The sequence below is a fragment of the Motacilla alba genome, chromosome 11 (assembly GCF_015832195.1).
Source record: "Motacilla alba alba isolate MOTALB_02 chromosome 11, Motacilla_alba_V1.0_pri, whole genome shotgun sequence".
In the NCBI taxonomy this organism is placed as follows: Eukaryota; Metazoa; Chordata; class Aves; order Passeriformes; family Motacillidae; genus Motacilla; species Motacilla alba.
In genome coordinates this window covers 14,534,490-14,549,189 of record NC_052026.1, presented here as the reverse complement: position 1 = coordinate 14,549,189, position 14,700 = coordinate 14,534,490, and the positions used below count along the sequence as shown (strand labels likewise).

Sequence of the window (14,700 nt, the reverse complement as noted above, 5' to 3'; positions counted from 1 at the left end):
TGCCTGTGCTCAGTTTGAGCAGGAGAGGGCAGTTCCTGGCAGCCAGAAATAAACTGGTTTGGTATGGGTAAGACAATGAGCACATAATGCTGGATTACTTGTGAAATCTCTAGTCTGAAAATTTATTTGAGACAGCAAAACATCTGTTTTGTCCTGCAGCTTTTGCTGTTCCCAGGAGCAGGCCAGATGGATTTAAACCTAGTTGAAAAATGAATGAAATGTAGCTAATGCCACTGCAGAGATGCAGTGAGAGTCCTGGACCTTAGAGGAGATTTCCTTAATGGTTCTGTGAAATGCATTGGGGTGGAGGGGGGGCTGTGACTGCAGCAGAGGACACAAAATGTGGAAGTAAATCCTGTGTAATCCTGCAAAGGCAGCTGTCAGTGGTGTGCACCCAGGCAGGAGCACTGGGGAACAGTGCCTGGCTGAGGGTTGCAAGCACTTCTGACTGAGCCAGACTGGTGTTATGTGGAGTTGGGAGTTCGGGGTGGCCCTGACCCTGTCACTGAGCCCTGACCAGTGGATGCCTCTGGTTGCCTCAGACCCTGGGAGCAAGCAGAGACAACTGAGGCATGAGAGGGCCTGAGGCAGCTCAGCTTGGAGAGATGTCAGTGTAAACTGAGGAATGTGAGGAGGGAGGGCAAGGAAGGGCATGGAGCCTGGATGCCAGCTCTGGGTGCCAGTGGGCATGGCCCTGAAAATGAGGGAATCCAGCTTAGACATGAGGCAAACACAAGCCTTGAATCTTCCAGAGCAAGGCTGTCCCCTCTGCTGGGACAGAAGCTGAGAGACCAGAAGGGGCCTTGAGGCTTGTGGGTTTAGGAGGCTGGGTTTGCCTTGGCTCACACTTCAAGCTCTGATTCTGCTGCTGGTTTAGCTGCTCTGCATGTGAGCTTCAGCACCCGACCTGTTCAGCAAGCATTGTGTAGGGCTCCCGAGAGCAGGCAGGCTCTGGCAGTGAAAGTCCACAGGGTGGCAAAGTGAGCAGCAGGATAAAGCCAGTTCCTCTGCTGCTGTGTCCCCTGATACGCTCTGGCAGCTGCTGCTAGCTGAGAGCAGTTCTCTGTCCCCACTGAGAAACGAGTTGGAGAAAAATGTCCCGTCTGTTTTTCTCAGACACCTTTGTTCTTGTTGTGGGAACTCCTAACAGGCTGCTTACTTGGGGAGCCACTCAAGTCCTCTTTGTCACTCTGGATGTGATCCTGTCCTCAGCTCTGGGAACATAAAACTCATCAGGATGAGGCTGCTGCTGGGCAGATAAGCTGGTGCTGGTGGTGTGTTTGTTTGTGTGGTTCCCCTTTTCTCTGAAGAGCTGTTTCATATATGCACTGACTTGCCTGCTGTCCCTGTTGTCAGCAGCCAGGGGCATCCCAACAGCTGTGCACGTGCCCAGCTGAGTGTCACAGCCTCCCTCTGCTCTTTGTCCTGTGATCCGTTTCAAGCTGTGGGTCTGGTGGCATTTGCAAAGCAGTGCACACAAACTGAGTCTCCTCAGAGGCCATCCCAGCACTCCCCCACTGTGCTACCAAACCTGCCAACTGCATCTTCATCACCTCCCTCCAGCCCTTCTGCCGCACAAGAATAGCTCTTGAAATGCCTGCTGGTGTTCAGTGAGGTGGGAATTTCAAGTGGAGTGATATCATGGGGGTGAGCCAATTCTGGTGTGACAGTTCCTCACAAACCTGCAGTGAGCTCGTGTTCAGCTGCCTGCCTGGGAGGGTTGGACGAATCCTGGGAAATGCTGGTCCCATGTCTTATGTCTGCTCAGTGGCCTGTGCTGCAGAAGAACCTCCCCAGTTTCTTACAGCAGCACTGAAAGTTGTATTTGCTGCTCTTTCAGCCTGGAGTTGCCAGTGCCACAGAAATACAGCTGGCTGCACTTCCAGCTCCAACGCAGCTGCCCTAGGCACCCTCAGCTATGAAAAGCCTGGGCTGACTTAGGATCACCTGTATGTGCCAGCTTATTTTTCCTTTTTAGAGGTTGTTATGGATGATACTGGTACAGAAGAGAAGGAATGGAGTTGGCTTCAGGAGAATTTGGAGTTGCAGTGGGGGAACCCTCCCTGTGGTCAGGACATCACCCGTGGACACTCTTTGAGGCTGAGAGCCCTCACTTTATTGTGTGATGGTGGATTCCAGGTTACTCTTGCTTTCTAAAATTTTGAGAGTAACTCGGGTAATACCAATTTCATTTGGCATCCCAAATCTGTATTCAAATATTGCGTACCTTTAATTGATTTAACTATTTCATAAAACAAATCTTATTTGAATGTTATTTGTCTCAATTTTATAAACACCTAGGACAGATGGGAGCAGTGGTCTTTGTGCTGACCCTGCTGCCATCCCAGGGCTGAGCTGTGGTGTGGGTCCTGGCAGTGCTGCTGGGGCCCATCCTGCTGACTGGTGCAGCCGGTGTACCTGGAAGGCTCTCAGGAAGCATCTGCAGGGTAACACCAACTGTTTTGGTCAATGCAGCACAAAGATTAATGGCACTGTGATGTACCTCTGCCCTGGACAATGTGGGGAAAAACAACCCCAGTTACAGGACAGTCCACAGCAAGGTGGTGAGTGCATGTGTGCGTGCATGGCCTTCAGATAAAGCCTTACACAGCAAATATTTATCAAAACATCTTCCAGCGTCCCCTTTGCAGCTTGGATGTTTAACTTTTCTTTGGGGTTTAAAGCCTGCCCTGCCTCCTGCTAGCCAAAATTAACTTTTCCTTAGGCTTTTAAATCTGACCTGACTTGTCCTAGCCTGACCTTGCACTGGGAGGAGGGTGGGCTGCGGTGTCCCTGCTGCCCTGGCCTCTGCCTGGTTACTCCAGGACAAGGATGCTCACAGCATCTCTGTGTTCCACACGCTTTTGCTATTGTAGGCAGAAAGTCTCCAGCCTTCCTGTTCCCACAGGAGGTCAATGCCCAGCAGTTCCCTGTTCACCTTTTCTCTGAGCTCTGCTTGCCTGCTGACAGCAGACTCTGCAGGGGAGCTGGCCCCTGAGGGGGCTGGCAATGCACTGGATCTACCACAACCAGCACAATGGGGCTGGGGTCTTGAACTTTGTGCCTTTATCTACCCTGGTGACAAATATCTCTGTGTCAAAGCGCCAGTTTTCCCTTTCCTCCATGCTGATGTGAGTTGCTGCCCTGGGCAAAGGCCTGGTTGTGGCCTCCTGGGGCCTGCGGGATTCCCTTTATGCCGCGCCTTGGCCACTGTGCCCACATCCCTTAAACCCCTTAAACGAGGTGAGACGACAGAAAATAGAGCTGTTAGATGGTTAAATCCTCTTGAATTCCAATCTTTTTGTAACATGCCCAGGCTCTGTGCAGCTGCCCTGGGAAGAGCTCTCCTGGCCAGGGCAGCGGGGATGCTGCGGCAGCTGAGATGATGCCATGTGGGAGCTCTGCTGCTCGAGCACCTGCTGCCTTTGCACGTTGTGTTTCCAACAGGTAGCTGTTCATTTACAAAGCCCTTTGGGCTGGCAGCAGGCAGTCTGTCCATGGCCACCACGCTGCTCTCCTGGAGAAGCCTGCAGGAAGCTGCAGATGCTCGGCTCGCCTCGGGGTCAGTGACCGGGAGTGCCTCCTGCGGGGTACCCGAGGCCGTTCACTTTCTCAACTCAGGAAGAAAACAGCACGGCAGGGTGGGGGCTGCTGGACAGCAGGGACCCCGCAGGAAATGTGCTCACCCTGCCCAGGGAGGATGAGGCATCTGCCAGGGACAGGAGGGAGGCTGGCACCTCGCCTCGCTCAGGGCAGTGAGGCTGCCCCTGCGGCACTGCCAGCTTCTCACCTGCCCTTCTCCCTCAGCCTCTTCTGGCAAAAAGGTTCAGGGGAGCTGCTGTGAGCCTCCTTTCTGAAATAATCCTGTTCTTTTTAGTGCCTGGGGGTTGTTTTGGGGTTGGGAGGGGCCCCAGCAGCACAGCAGAGGTGCAGGGGCACAGTGGCACGCAGGGCAGGCGTGGATGTGAACCTGGCTCTCTGATGTTCCCCAAAGAGCAGCTGAGAGTCTGGGTGCGGGCAAAGCTCTGCCTTAGAGGGATGGGGGCAAATCAGGCTGTTCACAAACCCAGACAAGAGGCAAAAAGCATCCCAGTCCTGTGGTCATGGAGCTTTCCAGGAGCTGTGGGTTCACCCAGTGGGAGCAGGAAACACCCCCATCCCAGGAGTGTGCCTCAGTTTCCCCTCAGTGTGTATAAAATCAGTGGAAGGAGGAGCAGTGAATGATGCAGGCACCTTTCAAACATGGCTTTGCTGGGGAATTACTGCAGGAATATAAAATAAGGAACATTTCTGCATGAAGAAAAAATGATGAAGTGGCTTGAGGCAGCATGTGAGGCTGCTCCCTTCACTTTATCCTTCTCCACTCTCCATCCCCCTCCAGCTTTTTCCACCCCCCTGGTGTGTCCATGTCCTGAGTTAAAGCAGTCTTGGCAGGAGCGCCAAGCCCTGCAGCCCAAACTCCTGCTGAGGGAGGAAGGCAGCGTGCAACATGACTGCTGTTAAGGAAACTATAGGAAGATTAGGAAATGTGTGATGAGTTTTGATAAGTGGAGGAAGCAGGTCATGTCCTGCTTCGAGTGGGCTCTGCTGGGGGTATGAAAGCAGCCTCTGCCTCCGTCAAGAATCACTTGGTCTCATCAGCTCTCTCTGCTCTGGCTGAGGATGTGCTGGGCTGGCAGGATGATGCTGGGGACCTTCAGCATCTTGCTAGGGCTTGTCCACGCAGCAGCAGCCTGCGAGTTTGGGCCCTTTCCCTACAGAGGCACAGGGATCGTCTGCAGGATGACCAAGCCGGCGGCATTGCTGTGTAAGTGCCTGCTCCTTGGGGCTGGCTTGCCCCAGCTCTGCCAGAAATCTGGGACAGATCAGCCAAGTGAGGGGGTTTCTTGCTTCTCTGTCTCTTGTGAAACACCTGCCTGGAGCACGGGTTAAAGCATGAGCAGGCAAAGGAGCTTGAAAATTGTTCTCATGCCCTCTCCTCAGCCCAAGGATTTAGCGCTGCTCCTGTTGGGACTTGGCAAGAGGAAAGAGCTTAAACGAACGTGTGCTTGATTTCTCTCATTGCAATCTCATCTCTTGGGGTTGGTATGCAGAAGGGGGGAAACAGGTTCTTGCCTGCTGTGGGCTTATTTGGAAGGATTTGGGAGCTTTGCAGGCGGGGGAAGAACTTAACTCTTCTGTGGAAGGTGGGAACATCTCTGTCCTGTCCCATATGACAGTGGCACGTGCAGAGAAAGATGTATTCATGCTGGGCTGAACCAACAAAGGGTATTTCTGGCAGGAAAAAGTCCTGTAAAAGCATCTGCCCGAGGCTGAGGCTGGAATGGGCTGTGTAACATTAGGAAAATGGGCACAGAAACTTCTTCAGAATTTTTTCTCTGTAGAAAGAAGAGCTGACTGCAATACAAGTAAGCAGAAACAAAGCAAAGCACTGGGGTAAAGTCAACAGCTTGTGTGGTGCAAGGATAAGCACAGCCTTGCCCTTTTCAAAATCTGCTCCTGCGGTGTGTGAAAGCTGGAAATGACTCCCTGGGACAGCTCCCACTGGTGGCTGTCAAGCCACGCACGCTGTTGTCCCCTGCTGCCATCAATTGTTGGGATTTTTAATTTTTTAAATTTACTCTGAAACTACTTCTAGCGCTTCCTGAATCCAACGCAAACGCCTCGGATAAAAGCCTTCTGTAGTGCTTTGATCCAGAGTGTGGATCTGGCTTTGCAGCTTGCAGTTTGATGTCTCTGCCCTTTTCCTCCACCGACAGTGAACCGGGAAACAGCCCAGGTCATCCAAGCCGCCTTCAGAAACGCCCAGTTCCCAAACATCACCGGGGAAAGGTCCATGCGCCTCCTGGGCCGGGTGGCCTATGGGCTCAGCGAGTGAGTATCTGTGTGTCTGTGCCAGGGGAGGGATGGGCACACGGGGCACCAGGCACTGGCCTTGGTGGGAGCTTTGATCCAGCAGTTCCTGGTGAAAGCAAAGGTGTGGGCTGGGGCAGACACGGTTTTGGATCTAAGCCTCGCAGACAATTTGCATGTTAAGGTTTAGGCTGCTAATGTGTTATTTAAGAGTTATTTATTTTTCCAGTTGAGTGGGAAGGCAGCGTGTAGAGCTCATTTCTGACAATGGGGATGGGGAGTCATGTCCCTGTCGGCTGGGGCACCTGTGGCCACTGATGAGAGATGGTGCCCAAGGCACACTGAGAGGCAGAGGGGACCCATCCAGGGCTGCCAGAGCCACCTCTATCAGCAGGATGTCACTTGGCTGTGCTTTGTGACAAACCAGGCTGGGTGTTGCTGTGTTACTCACTTTTATTTGGGGACCACAAATCCAGTGGTGTACTCACAGAACAGACTTCCTGCCGTGACCACGGCTGCACAGAGCACTGCAACAAAACAGGGTTGTATTGTGTCACCGTCATATTTTCTGGAAAAATCCCTTCGCCCAGGATTTTCTCCTGGGAAGCTGAGAAGCCTCAGAGAAAAATGAAAACAATAATTATGTGTTTTGCTTCTCCTGTGTTTTGCTGCCTTGGAATGTGTTTGGAGATTTTTTATCCACCTGGTGCTTTTTTCATTGGTTTCACATGAATTGTTTTTACTTAATGGCCAATCAGGGCCAAGCTGTGTCAGGAATCTGGAAGGAGTAATGAGTTTTCATTAGTATCTTTTGGCCTTCTGTCTGTATCCTTTCTCTATTCTTTAGTATAGTTTAGTATAGTATTCTTTAATATAATATAGATCAAAAAATAATAAATTAGCCTTCTAAGAACATGGAGTCAGATTCATCATTTCCTCCCTTTGACGGGGGTCCCAGAAAATACAACAGCATTGTTCCATGTTTCCTGTTTAAATCATTCCAAAACCTTGTATCCAAATATTGCGCAGTGCATCAAGGCTGAAGCACAAGCATCAGTGTCACTGTCCTTGTACATGGCCCTGGGATTTGCAAATCTGAGAGTCTGGCACTGGCACAGGTCCCTCAGAGATCCCATTCCTCAGGAACAAACCTGTCCTGCCCAATCCCAGCAAACAGTTTTGGCCTGGGGACAAGCTCAGTTTCTGTTGTTTGTAGCATCCAGGTCAATGATTTGTCCATCGAGAGGAGTGAGGTGGAGCTCAAGGAGGACAATGCCATCCACATCTTCATTAGAAACGTGACAGCCTTGTTCAAAGGGACCCTGACCTACGGCTACGCCGGGGCCTGGTTGTGAGTACTGGGGCTGGAGCCGCTGAGCCCCCCTCCCAGCCCCATTGCTGATCTCCCCCTTCCCAGCCCCGCTGCTGATCTCCCCTCCCAGCCCCGCTGCTGATCTCCCCTCCCAGCCCCGCTGCTGAGCCCCTCTCCCAGCCCCGCTGCTGAGCCCCTCTCCCAGCCCCATTGCTGAGCCCCTCTCCCAGCCCCGCTGCTGAGCCCCTCTCCCGGCTTCGCTGCTGAGCCCCTCTCCCAGCCCCGCTGCTGAGCCACCTCTCCCAGTCCCATTGCTGATCCCCCCTCCCAGCCCCGCTGCTGAGCCCCCCTCCCAGCCCCATTGCTGATCTCCCCCTTCCCAGCCCCGCTGCTGAGCCCCTCTCCCCCCCCCTGAGCCCCGCTGCTGAGCCCCTCTCCCAGCCCCATTGCTGAGCCCCTCTCCCAGCCCCGCTGCTGAGCCCCCCTCCCAGCCCCACTGCTGAGCCACCTCTCCCAGCCCCATTGCTGAGCCCCCCTCCCAGCCCCGCTGCTGAGCCCCTCTCCCAGCCCCATTGCTGAGCCCCCCTCCCAGTCCCACTGCTGAGCCACCTCTCCCAGCCCCATTGCTGATCTCCCCTCCCAGCCCCATTGCTGAGCCCCTCTCCCAGCCCCATTGCTGAGCCCCCCTCCCAGCCCCATTGCTGATCCCCCCTCCCAGCCCCATTGCTGATCTCCCCTCCCAGCCCCATTGCTGAGCCCCTCTCCCAGCCCCGCTGCTGAGCCACCTCTCCCAGCCCCATTGCTGATCTCCCCTCCCAGCCCCGCTGCTGAGCCCCAATCCCAGCCCCATTGCTGATCTCCCCTCCCAGCCCCATTGCTGAGCCCCCTCCCAGCCCCATTGCTGAGCCCCAATCCCAGCCCCATTGCTGATCTCCCAGCCCCGCTGCAGCCCCTGGCACTGGCCCGTGGCAAAGCACAAGCGGGGCTGCTCTCCTGAGTCTCTGTGGCCATGGCTGCATTGATGAGTGCCTGAGACAGGATTTTATACTCCTGCAGTGCTCCTCAGCCCCATCTTGCTTTCTACTTTTCTGTCTCGCCTTGCATGACGAGACCAGGTGGCCAAAGCACAGGAGTTGACTGAGTCTCTCTGCTTCATTGCTCTGTAAATTCTGAGTGGATAAAAAGGGGGGGTTAAGGCTCCAAAGTGCCACTAAGGCACTTGATTTGCAATGATTTAAAGCCAGAGTGTCTGAGATGGGCTGGGGTGTGCTGGGGGTTGGCCCACTGCAGTGCAAGGACAGGTGTGAGAGGTGTTATAAAATCCACATCTGTCAGGGAGAAGCTGCTCCTGGCTCAGGTTCCTAAACACCCCCTCTTCTGCCATTACAGCCTGCAACTTTTTCATTCAGTTGATTTTGAAATTGAGTCTTCCATTGATCTCCAGCTAAATATCAATCTGAGTAAGTATGCTGCAATACCCAAACATTTTGCAATATGTCTGAATTCCCTCCCCACTCTGGTTTGTGGGTTGCATGTACTGTCCAGGTTCTCCTGGGTCATGTTAGGGACAGCTGAGTCTCTGCTGGCAGGAGCTAGGGCAGCTGGCAGGTATCCAGATGAAGAAAGGTGCCTGGTAGACCAGCTCAGCTGGAGCTGTGAGCAGAAATCATCCAGGTGCAAGGTAGCCCCACCTGCCCCAACCTGGCAGGGTCTGGAATTTTTGGAAGCATCCCCTGGGAGATGTGGGGAGCCCTGGCTGGCCCTCTGCAGTGATGCCCTGCTCCAGGCCTGCAGTGTCTGCAAAGTACACTCTTCCTTCTCCTCTGAGTAAATAATCAGTTTTTGGGTTTTTTTTCTTTTTCCTTTCATCCCATGCAGTGTGCCAAAAGGACCAAGTGGCTCCTGATGCTTCAGACTGCTACCTGACTTTCCACAAACTCACACTTCACCTCCAAGGAGACAAGCAGTGAGTCCGACCCCTTTCAAAATTGAGATTTATTGTCCCCCTGCTGTCCCCGAATGCCCCCCACCCAAATGTGCAGACCTCACTGTGCTCCCTGTCTTGCACAGACCTGGCTGGCTGAAGCAGCTCTTCACGGATTTCATCTCCTTCACTCTGAAGCTTGTCCTCAAGAGGGAGGTAAGGTCAGCCTGTGGACTGAGGAAAGCTCTGTGTATGCCACACACTTTTCTTGCCCACAAGACAGTGGCAGTGACATGTTAGTGGTCATGAAAAATAAGACAAATAAATTGAATCCACAATAAAAAAGCAGCTTGGGCAAAGTGAGAGCTGTTGCTGACCCTGAGGCTGTCTAGGGACTCTGACCAACGGCCCCTAGACATCAGTGAGGCTCAGCTCTGCTCTATAATGGAAAATCCTAATTTTTCCCCCCTCTTTTCCTCGTGCAGGTGTGCAAGGAAATAAATACTGTTGCTCAGACACTGACAAATTTTATAATTGATTTAGCAGGTAAATATTCTTGTTTTTTCTGCTTTCTCTTTTATGCACAGCTTTTAATGTTTGAGTGGTAGCCACATCCATCAAAAATGTGTATGGGATCCCAAGCCCTCAGATAGCAGCAAAATAAGCCTTAGTAATGTTATGTTTGTATTTTTCTGCATCAGGTTGATCTTTTAGCATGATTACATAGATTCAAAGACATATCAATTGATAAAGAATTTTCTCTTCAGTATGTAATGGTCATCTGTGCAGGATGCTGCAGGACCAATGTTAGCTAGAACAGGAGCATGTACTGCAGTATTAAGCATGAGGCTGTACACCATCTGGAGATTTCCCACTCCCAAATATCAGGGAAAAGGAGTGCAGTGTAAAACTGAGCATAATTATCCCAGTTTCCCAGGGAAGAAACAGAGTCAGGGAGCTGTAGCAGGATCAGCACTAGCATCCAAAGGAGTGGGAACCCTTGTCCCACCCCTGTGTTCTTTCATAACATCCCTGTCACCACCTGCTCCCAGCCCTAGAAGTGACTGTCACAAGCCCTGCTCAAGGTCCTGTTTCTGGTGTGAGGTTCCTGTGTTTTTCCCGCAGCCAGTTTTGTCCGGGACAAGGACATCGCTGTTGATATCTCCCTCGCATCAGATCCTGTCATAAAAGCAACATACATCGAGTCCCACCACAAGGTGAAGTAACCCAGGCTGCTCAGACTCCAAAGGTTTTGTGGCCATGGTGTGCTCTGGAGGGCTCAGAGGGGCTGCTTCTGTGGGGCTGTGCCCTGCTGGGGCTGCTGCCAACCTGCTCCCTGCTGTGTCCAGCCGGGCCTTTGCCTTGCCATGGAAATGCAGGTGTTGGCCTTTTCTCCTGTCTCCCTGCTGCTTGCCGTGGCCAACACACACACTTGTTTTCCTTTCCAGGGCACTGTCCTGTACAAGAACAACTCCAGCATGCTCAGTGACTCGGTTTTCTCGCCGTCGCTGCTGACCGAGTCCCGAATGCTCTACTTCTGGCTGTCCGAGCACAGCCTCAGCTCCCTGGCTGCTGCAGCCTTCCTGGATGGGCAGCTGGTGCTGAACCTCAGAGGGGAGAAACTGCAGGTCATTCCCAGAGGGGCACCCTCCCTACCCCATACACCATATTTTGGGGAGAAAGTGAAAAATTCACTAAATACTGTGTTCTGGTGAGAGCTGGTTTCTGCAGAAGGCAGAAATCTACAGCCAGTCACTTCGTGTGATCCTGGAATTGGTGCCCTCTCATCAAGAGGGCAGAGTTATTCCTTGGAGGGGTAACAGCAGCTGATAGGAAACTTGCCTGCTGAATTGTAGAGGGATGTGATTTTCTGGGGGATCACTGGGATGGAAAAAAGGGTGGGAGCTGGGGGAGCTCAGCCATGTCCTGCCCTGGGCACAGCCCCCACCTCAGTGCTCTGGCCTGTCCAGCCTGCACCAGGAGCAACCACAACCTTTTGTTTGTTCACAATCTGTTTCTGGTTTGTTTCTGAAGGAGCTGTTTGAGATGGAAGACTCAGAAGTGCAGAGGAAGGCAGTGCAGAGGGTAACTGATCGTCCTATTCAGAGCATTGCATGCCAAATGAGGAAATTTCAAACGGATTCTGTTGCATTGTAACAACTTGGGTCCTTCCCTTGGCAATCTGAGTCTTGGGTGGGCCAGATGGAGAAAAAGAGGGGCTGAGGGAGAAGCAGCTGTGCTTTGCAAGGAGGATTTCTCCATGCTGGCTTCTCCATTTCTCTTCCATGCTGGCACAGTTTCCCTGAAACCTGGCTGAGTTACTGGGATTGGGTGAACAGAAGGAAGAACTGGGGACAGTAAAAGGAATGCAGCTGTGTGACAAGTTGGCATGAAATTGGTATGGAAAAAGCCTGCTCCTTACTTGACCATCTTTTGCTCCTTACTTGACCAGATTTTTCAAGGCACCTCCTACAATGACTCAGTGGCCAAGGTGTGGAGTCTCACCCAGCCCCAGATTTCCTTTCAGCCTGAAGGAGCAGTGGTGAGGTCCTTGGTAGCAGTGGAGGTCAGCATCCTTCTGGCAGGAGAAGAACCCCTGGTGGCCCTGTACATGGAGAAGGTCAGTTCTGGCACCTCCTGGCTGTGAAGCCCTCGGGACAGGCTCTATCCCAAGTCAGGACCATCCCTGGTGTGCAGGGACAGCAGTGGCAGGGAGCCCTTTGGGAAGGGCGGGTGGCTAACCCACGGCAGGTGGAGAAGGCAAATCAGTTTCTTTTAACACTCCCATGTGTTCCTTAGACCTCTGAGGCTGGAAATGATGACAGTGACCATGTTGGCTCAATGCCTCCTCAGCTAGGCCAGCCCGCTCTCAGTGTGCAAGGTGGTCAAAGCAGCAGGAAGCTCTGAGGAGCCCCCATCAATATTTATCTGACACAGGATAATGTCACTGAGATATTTTAGGAGATAATGAAGGCACCGTGGGAATGTATTTATTTTGAACTCTCCTCGTACCCAAATTCTAGCTCAGGCCCCCACTAAGAGTATAGCTGTGTCAGAAATGGACATGAAGCTCTCAAGAATGTGAAGCTCAAAACAGAACCTTTTTCTCTATGAAAAGGGTCCTGATTACACTTTGTTTCACCCCAAACTGCTTCATAGTGAATCTAAGGAAGCAGAGAAAAGAAATGCCAACAGCTTCCCTGTCATGGTTAACATCACAGGAAAGCAATGTGTTTGTCCAGTCTTGTAGCTGTGGGCTGAGACAGACACAAAACCAGCCCAAATCCTTGCCTGAGGTTGGGCACACTCAATTTTAAAGGTTAAAGCACAGCTGAGAATAATTCTCTCAGCAAGTATCCCATGTTAGCAAGGTGTTAGAGGAAATATGCATGGCTGTTTCTTATGCCCCAAATGGTATCTTGAAATACATTTCAAGGATTGCAGAAGCACTGGACTAGAGGTGACCCCAAAATTGTGGCTCCTAGGATGAGCTCCTGGACTGCTGAAAGCCTGGTTCATCAACATCACAAAATGTTCCTCTTAAATGAATGTTTACATGCAGACAACAGCAAGACAATGAGCCTAAGTGGCCAGAATTCAGAGATTGCTTTCCTTTTTGAATTTTGTTCACATTGCATTGACTACCTGTGGCAGCCCTGGCTACCCTGAGGCTGTTTCTCTCTACATCCAGTCAGATGTTGAGATGGATGTCACTGGGAAACAAACACCCTACAAAGCCATTTCCATCCTTGTGCAGGATTTGCACAGTAGCAAATTCCAGTGGAGGAGCCAGCCTGCAGCTCCAGAGACTGAGGCTGGGGGCATGAGGGGGGAGTTTATTGCATGCAAGTGGAGAAGGAAAGTGCTGCCCTTCTCCAGCAATACCTGGAGGTAAAGCCAAAAGGATGTTGAACTCTGGCTCCTAGAAAACAACCCAAAAATATCCCAGTGCAGCTCCTTGCTATAAGGCTGTGCCTAAACCCTGCTGTTCTTCTCTGCAGGAAATCACAGCCACCATCCAAGCTACCTATGCAGAGAAGAAGCTCATTCTGCAGCCTGTGGACTCCAGGTTGGTACTATGGTCACTTGAGAGTTGCCTTTTTTGGCCTGTGTTTAAAAATAGCACAAAAAGAAAAGCTCTGCAGCACCTGGTGACCTTTCTTCCCCCTTTTCCCCCTTCCTTTCAGTGTAGAGATTAAAGTGTTTAAATGCACAGCTGATCCAAGTGGGGTAAGTCCTAAAAAAAGTATTCTCTAAGCCATTTGAGGCTAAACAATGTCTTTTAAAGCATTTTTGTATGAATTTTCTGGTTTTCAGGAGGACCCATCCATACAAAGCTTCCTGCAGAACATGATCTTAGTTGCTGGCATTCCAGAAGTAACTTCAAGTAAGTTTTCATTTGGGGAAGTGCCAGCCTGCTCCATAAATTGTCTAACATCAGAACTCCTAAACCTGAGCACTGAAAAACAATACATCAATGACACTGATAACTGGGAAGTGGGGGGAACCACATTTGTGGTTTGAAATTCTGTTGAAATCCGTTTGAAATTTCTGCTGGATACACCTGGGGAATGAGGAGCCCCATGTAAATGGCTGGGGGAAAGGAAAAGTGAGTTTTCTGTCAGGCTGAAGGCCACGGGACATCGAGGCACAATTAGCTTTTGGCAACAGGCAGCAAGTCGGGATGGACATCCCTGTAACTGGATGGGTTTGCTGATTCCACAGGTATTGGATCAGCTCTGACTTCCCTGATGAACAGCAGAAGGCTCCATCTCTTTGATATCATAAATCCTGAGATCATTACCAGAAAGGTAAGCAGCGTTGAGAACTACCCAGCTCTCAAAGCCCTTTTGGGATTGTGGCAAGAACTAAAATAATATTTTCTGTTCTCTCCCCACTTTTTAGGGATATGTAATTGTACAGCTTGACTTTGGCTTCCCGAGTCATTTGCTTCTTAATTTTCTTGAGAAAAGTTTGTAGAGCTCATCCCTTCATAGAGGAGCACAGGAACTTGTGTACAACCAGAAAAATTGTGTCTGGACCAATTAAAAGATGAGCTGCTTTAAATCAGTTTTGGTTGAATTTTATTTCCTTTTCCTGAGAAATGCTCTAGGCTCTGTGCAACTGTGCTTCCATGCAGCCTTTCTTCTGCTAAGATTTTGAAGTCTGCTCCTCAATCCTCACTATTTTTTCAGGGTCTTTAAAGGACTTGTGTTCTTAGGAGTCAGGGCTGGGCTCTTGAAGTGCACAGGCTTTGGTTAGCAGTCTCAGGAGGCAGCAGAAATAGGTTTTGCCACCTTCTGGCATCTCTGTTGTTACATTTTGGAAATACAGCAACTTTCATTCTCATCCTGGGTTTTACTTCCACCAAGAGCCTCCTGATTTTGACAGAATCCAGCAAGTCAAATATTACCAAACTCCAAGCAAGCTTAGAACCAGTAATGCTAAAAGTCCTGGATATGGCTGAAAAGGTAAATGGGATGTGAATTTGCAGTGCAGAGCAATAACAGAGATCTTGTGCCCAGAAAAATTTCTTTACACACCCTGATGGTTCAGTAGCAAGCTCCAAACTGATAATGGCCATGTTGTTGAGACAGTGACAGCAAAATTG

General features: G+C 51.1%; 1 protein-coding gene across 1 annotated transcript; it reads left to right on the top strand.

Moving 5' to 3' along the window:
- The first annotated feature begins 4,323 nt into the window (after nucleotides 1-4,323).
- LOC119705791 (cholesteryl ester transfer protein) lies at nucleotides 4,324-14,159 on the top strand. The gene is made up of 16 exons (XM_038148567.1): nucleotides 4,324-4,807; nucleotides 5,760-5,874; nucleotides 7,070-7,204; nucleotides 8,555-8,625; nucleotides 9,044-9,131; nucleotides 9,236-9,305; nucleotides 9,575-9,635; nucleotides 10,215-10,306; nucleotides 10,538-10,717; nucleotides 11,124-11,174; nucleotides 11,542-11,709; nucleotides 13,091-13,158; nucleotides 13,277-13,319; nucleotides 13,407-13,476; nucleotides 13,815-13,900; nucleotides 13,995-14,159. Exons 1-16 carry the CDS (start codon nucleotides 4,663-4,665, stop codon nucleotides 14,067-14,069), a joined length of 1,518 nt encoding a protein of 505 aa, XP_038004495.1. The 5' UTR covers nucleotides 4,324-4,662; the 3' UTR covers nucleotides 14,070-14,159.
- The last annotated feature ends 541 nt before the right edge of the window (nucleotides 14,160-14,700 follow it).

Bases quoted from the DNA above. Each gene is read 5' to 3' on its own strand.
- LOC119705791 (XM_038148567.1), top strand. From the start codon at position 4,663: ATGTGCTGGGCTGGCAGGATGATGCTGGGGACCTTCAGCATCTTGCTA. The intron at 7,205-8,554 runs GTGAGTACTGGG...CTGCCATTACAG, and splicing joins GGCTACGCCGGGGCCTGGTT to CCTGCAACTTTTTCATTCAG. The intron at 9,636-10,214 runs GTAAATATTCTT...TTTTTCCCGCAG, and splicing joins TTTTATAATTGATTTAGCAG to CCAGTTTTGTCCGGGACAAG.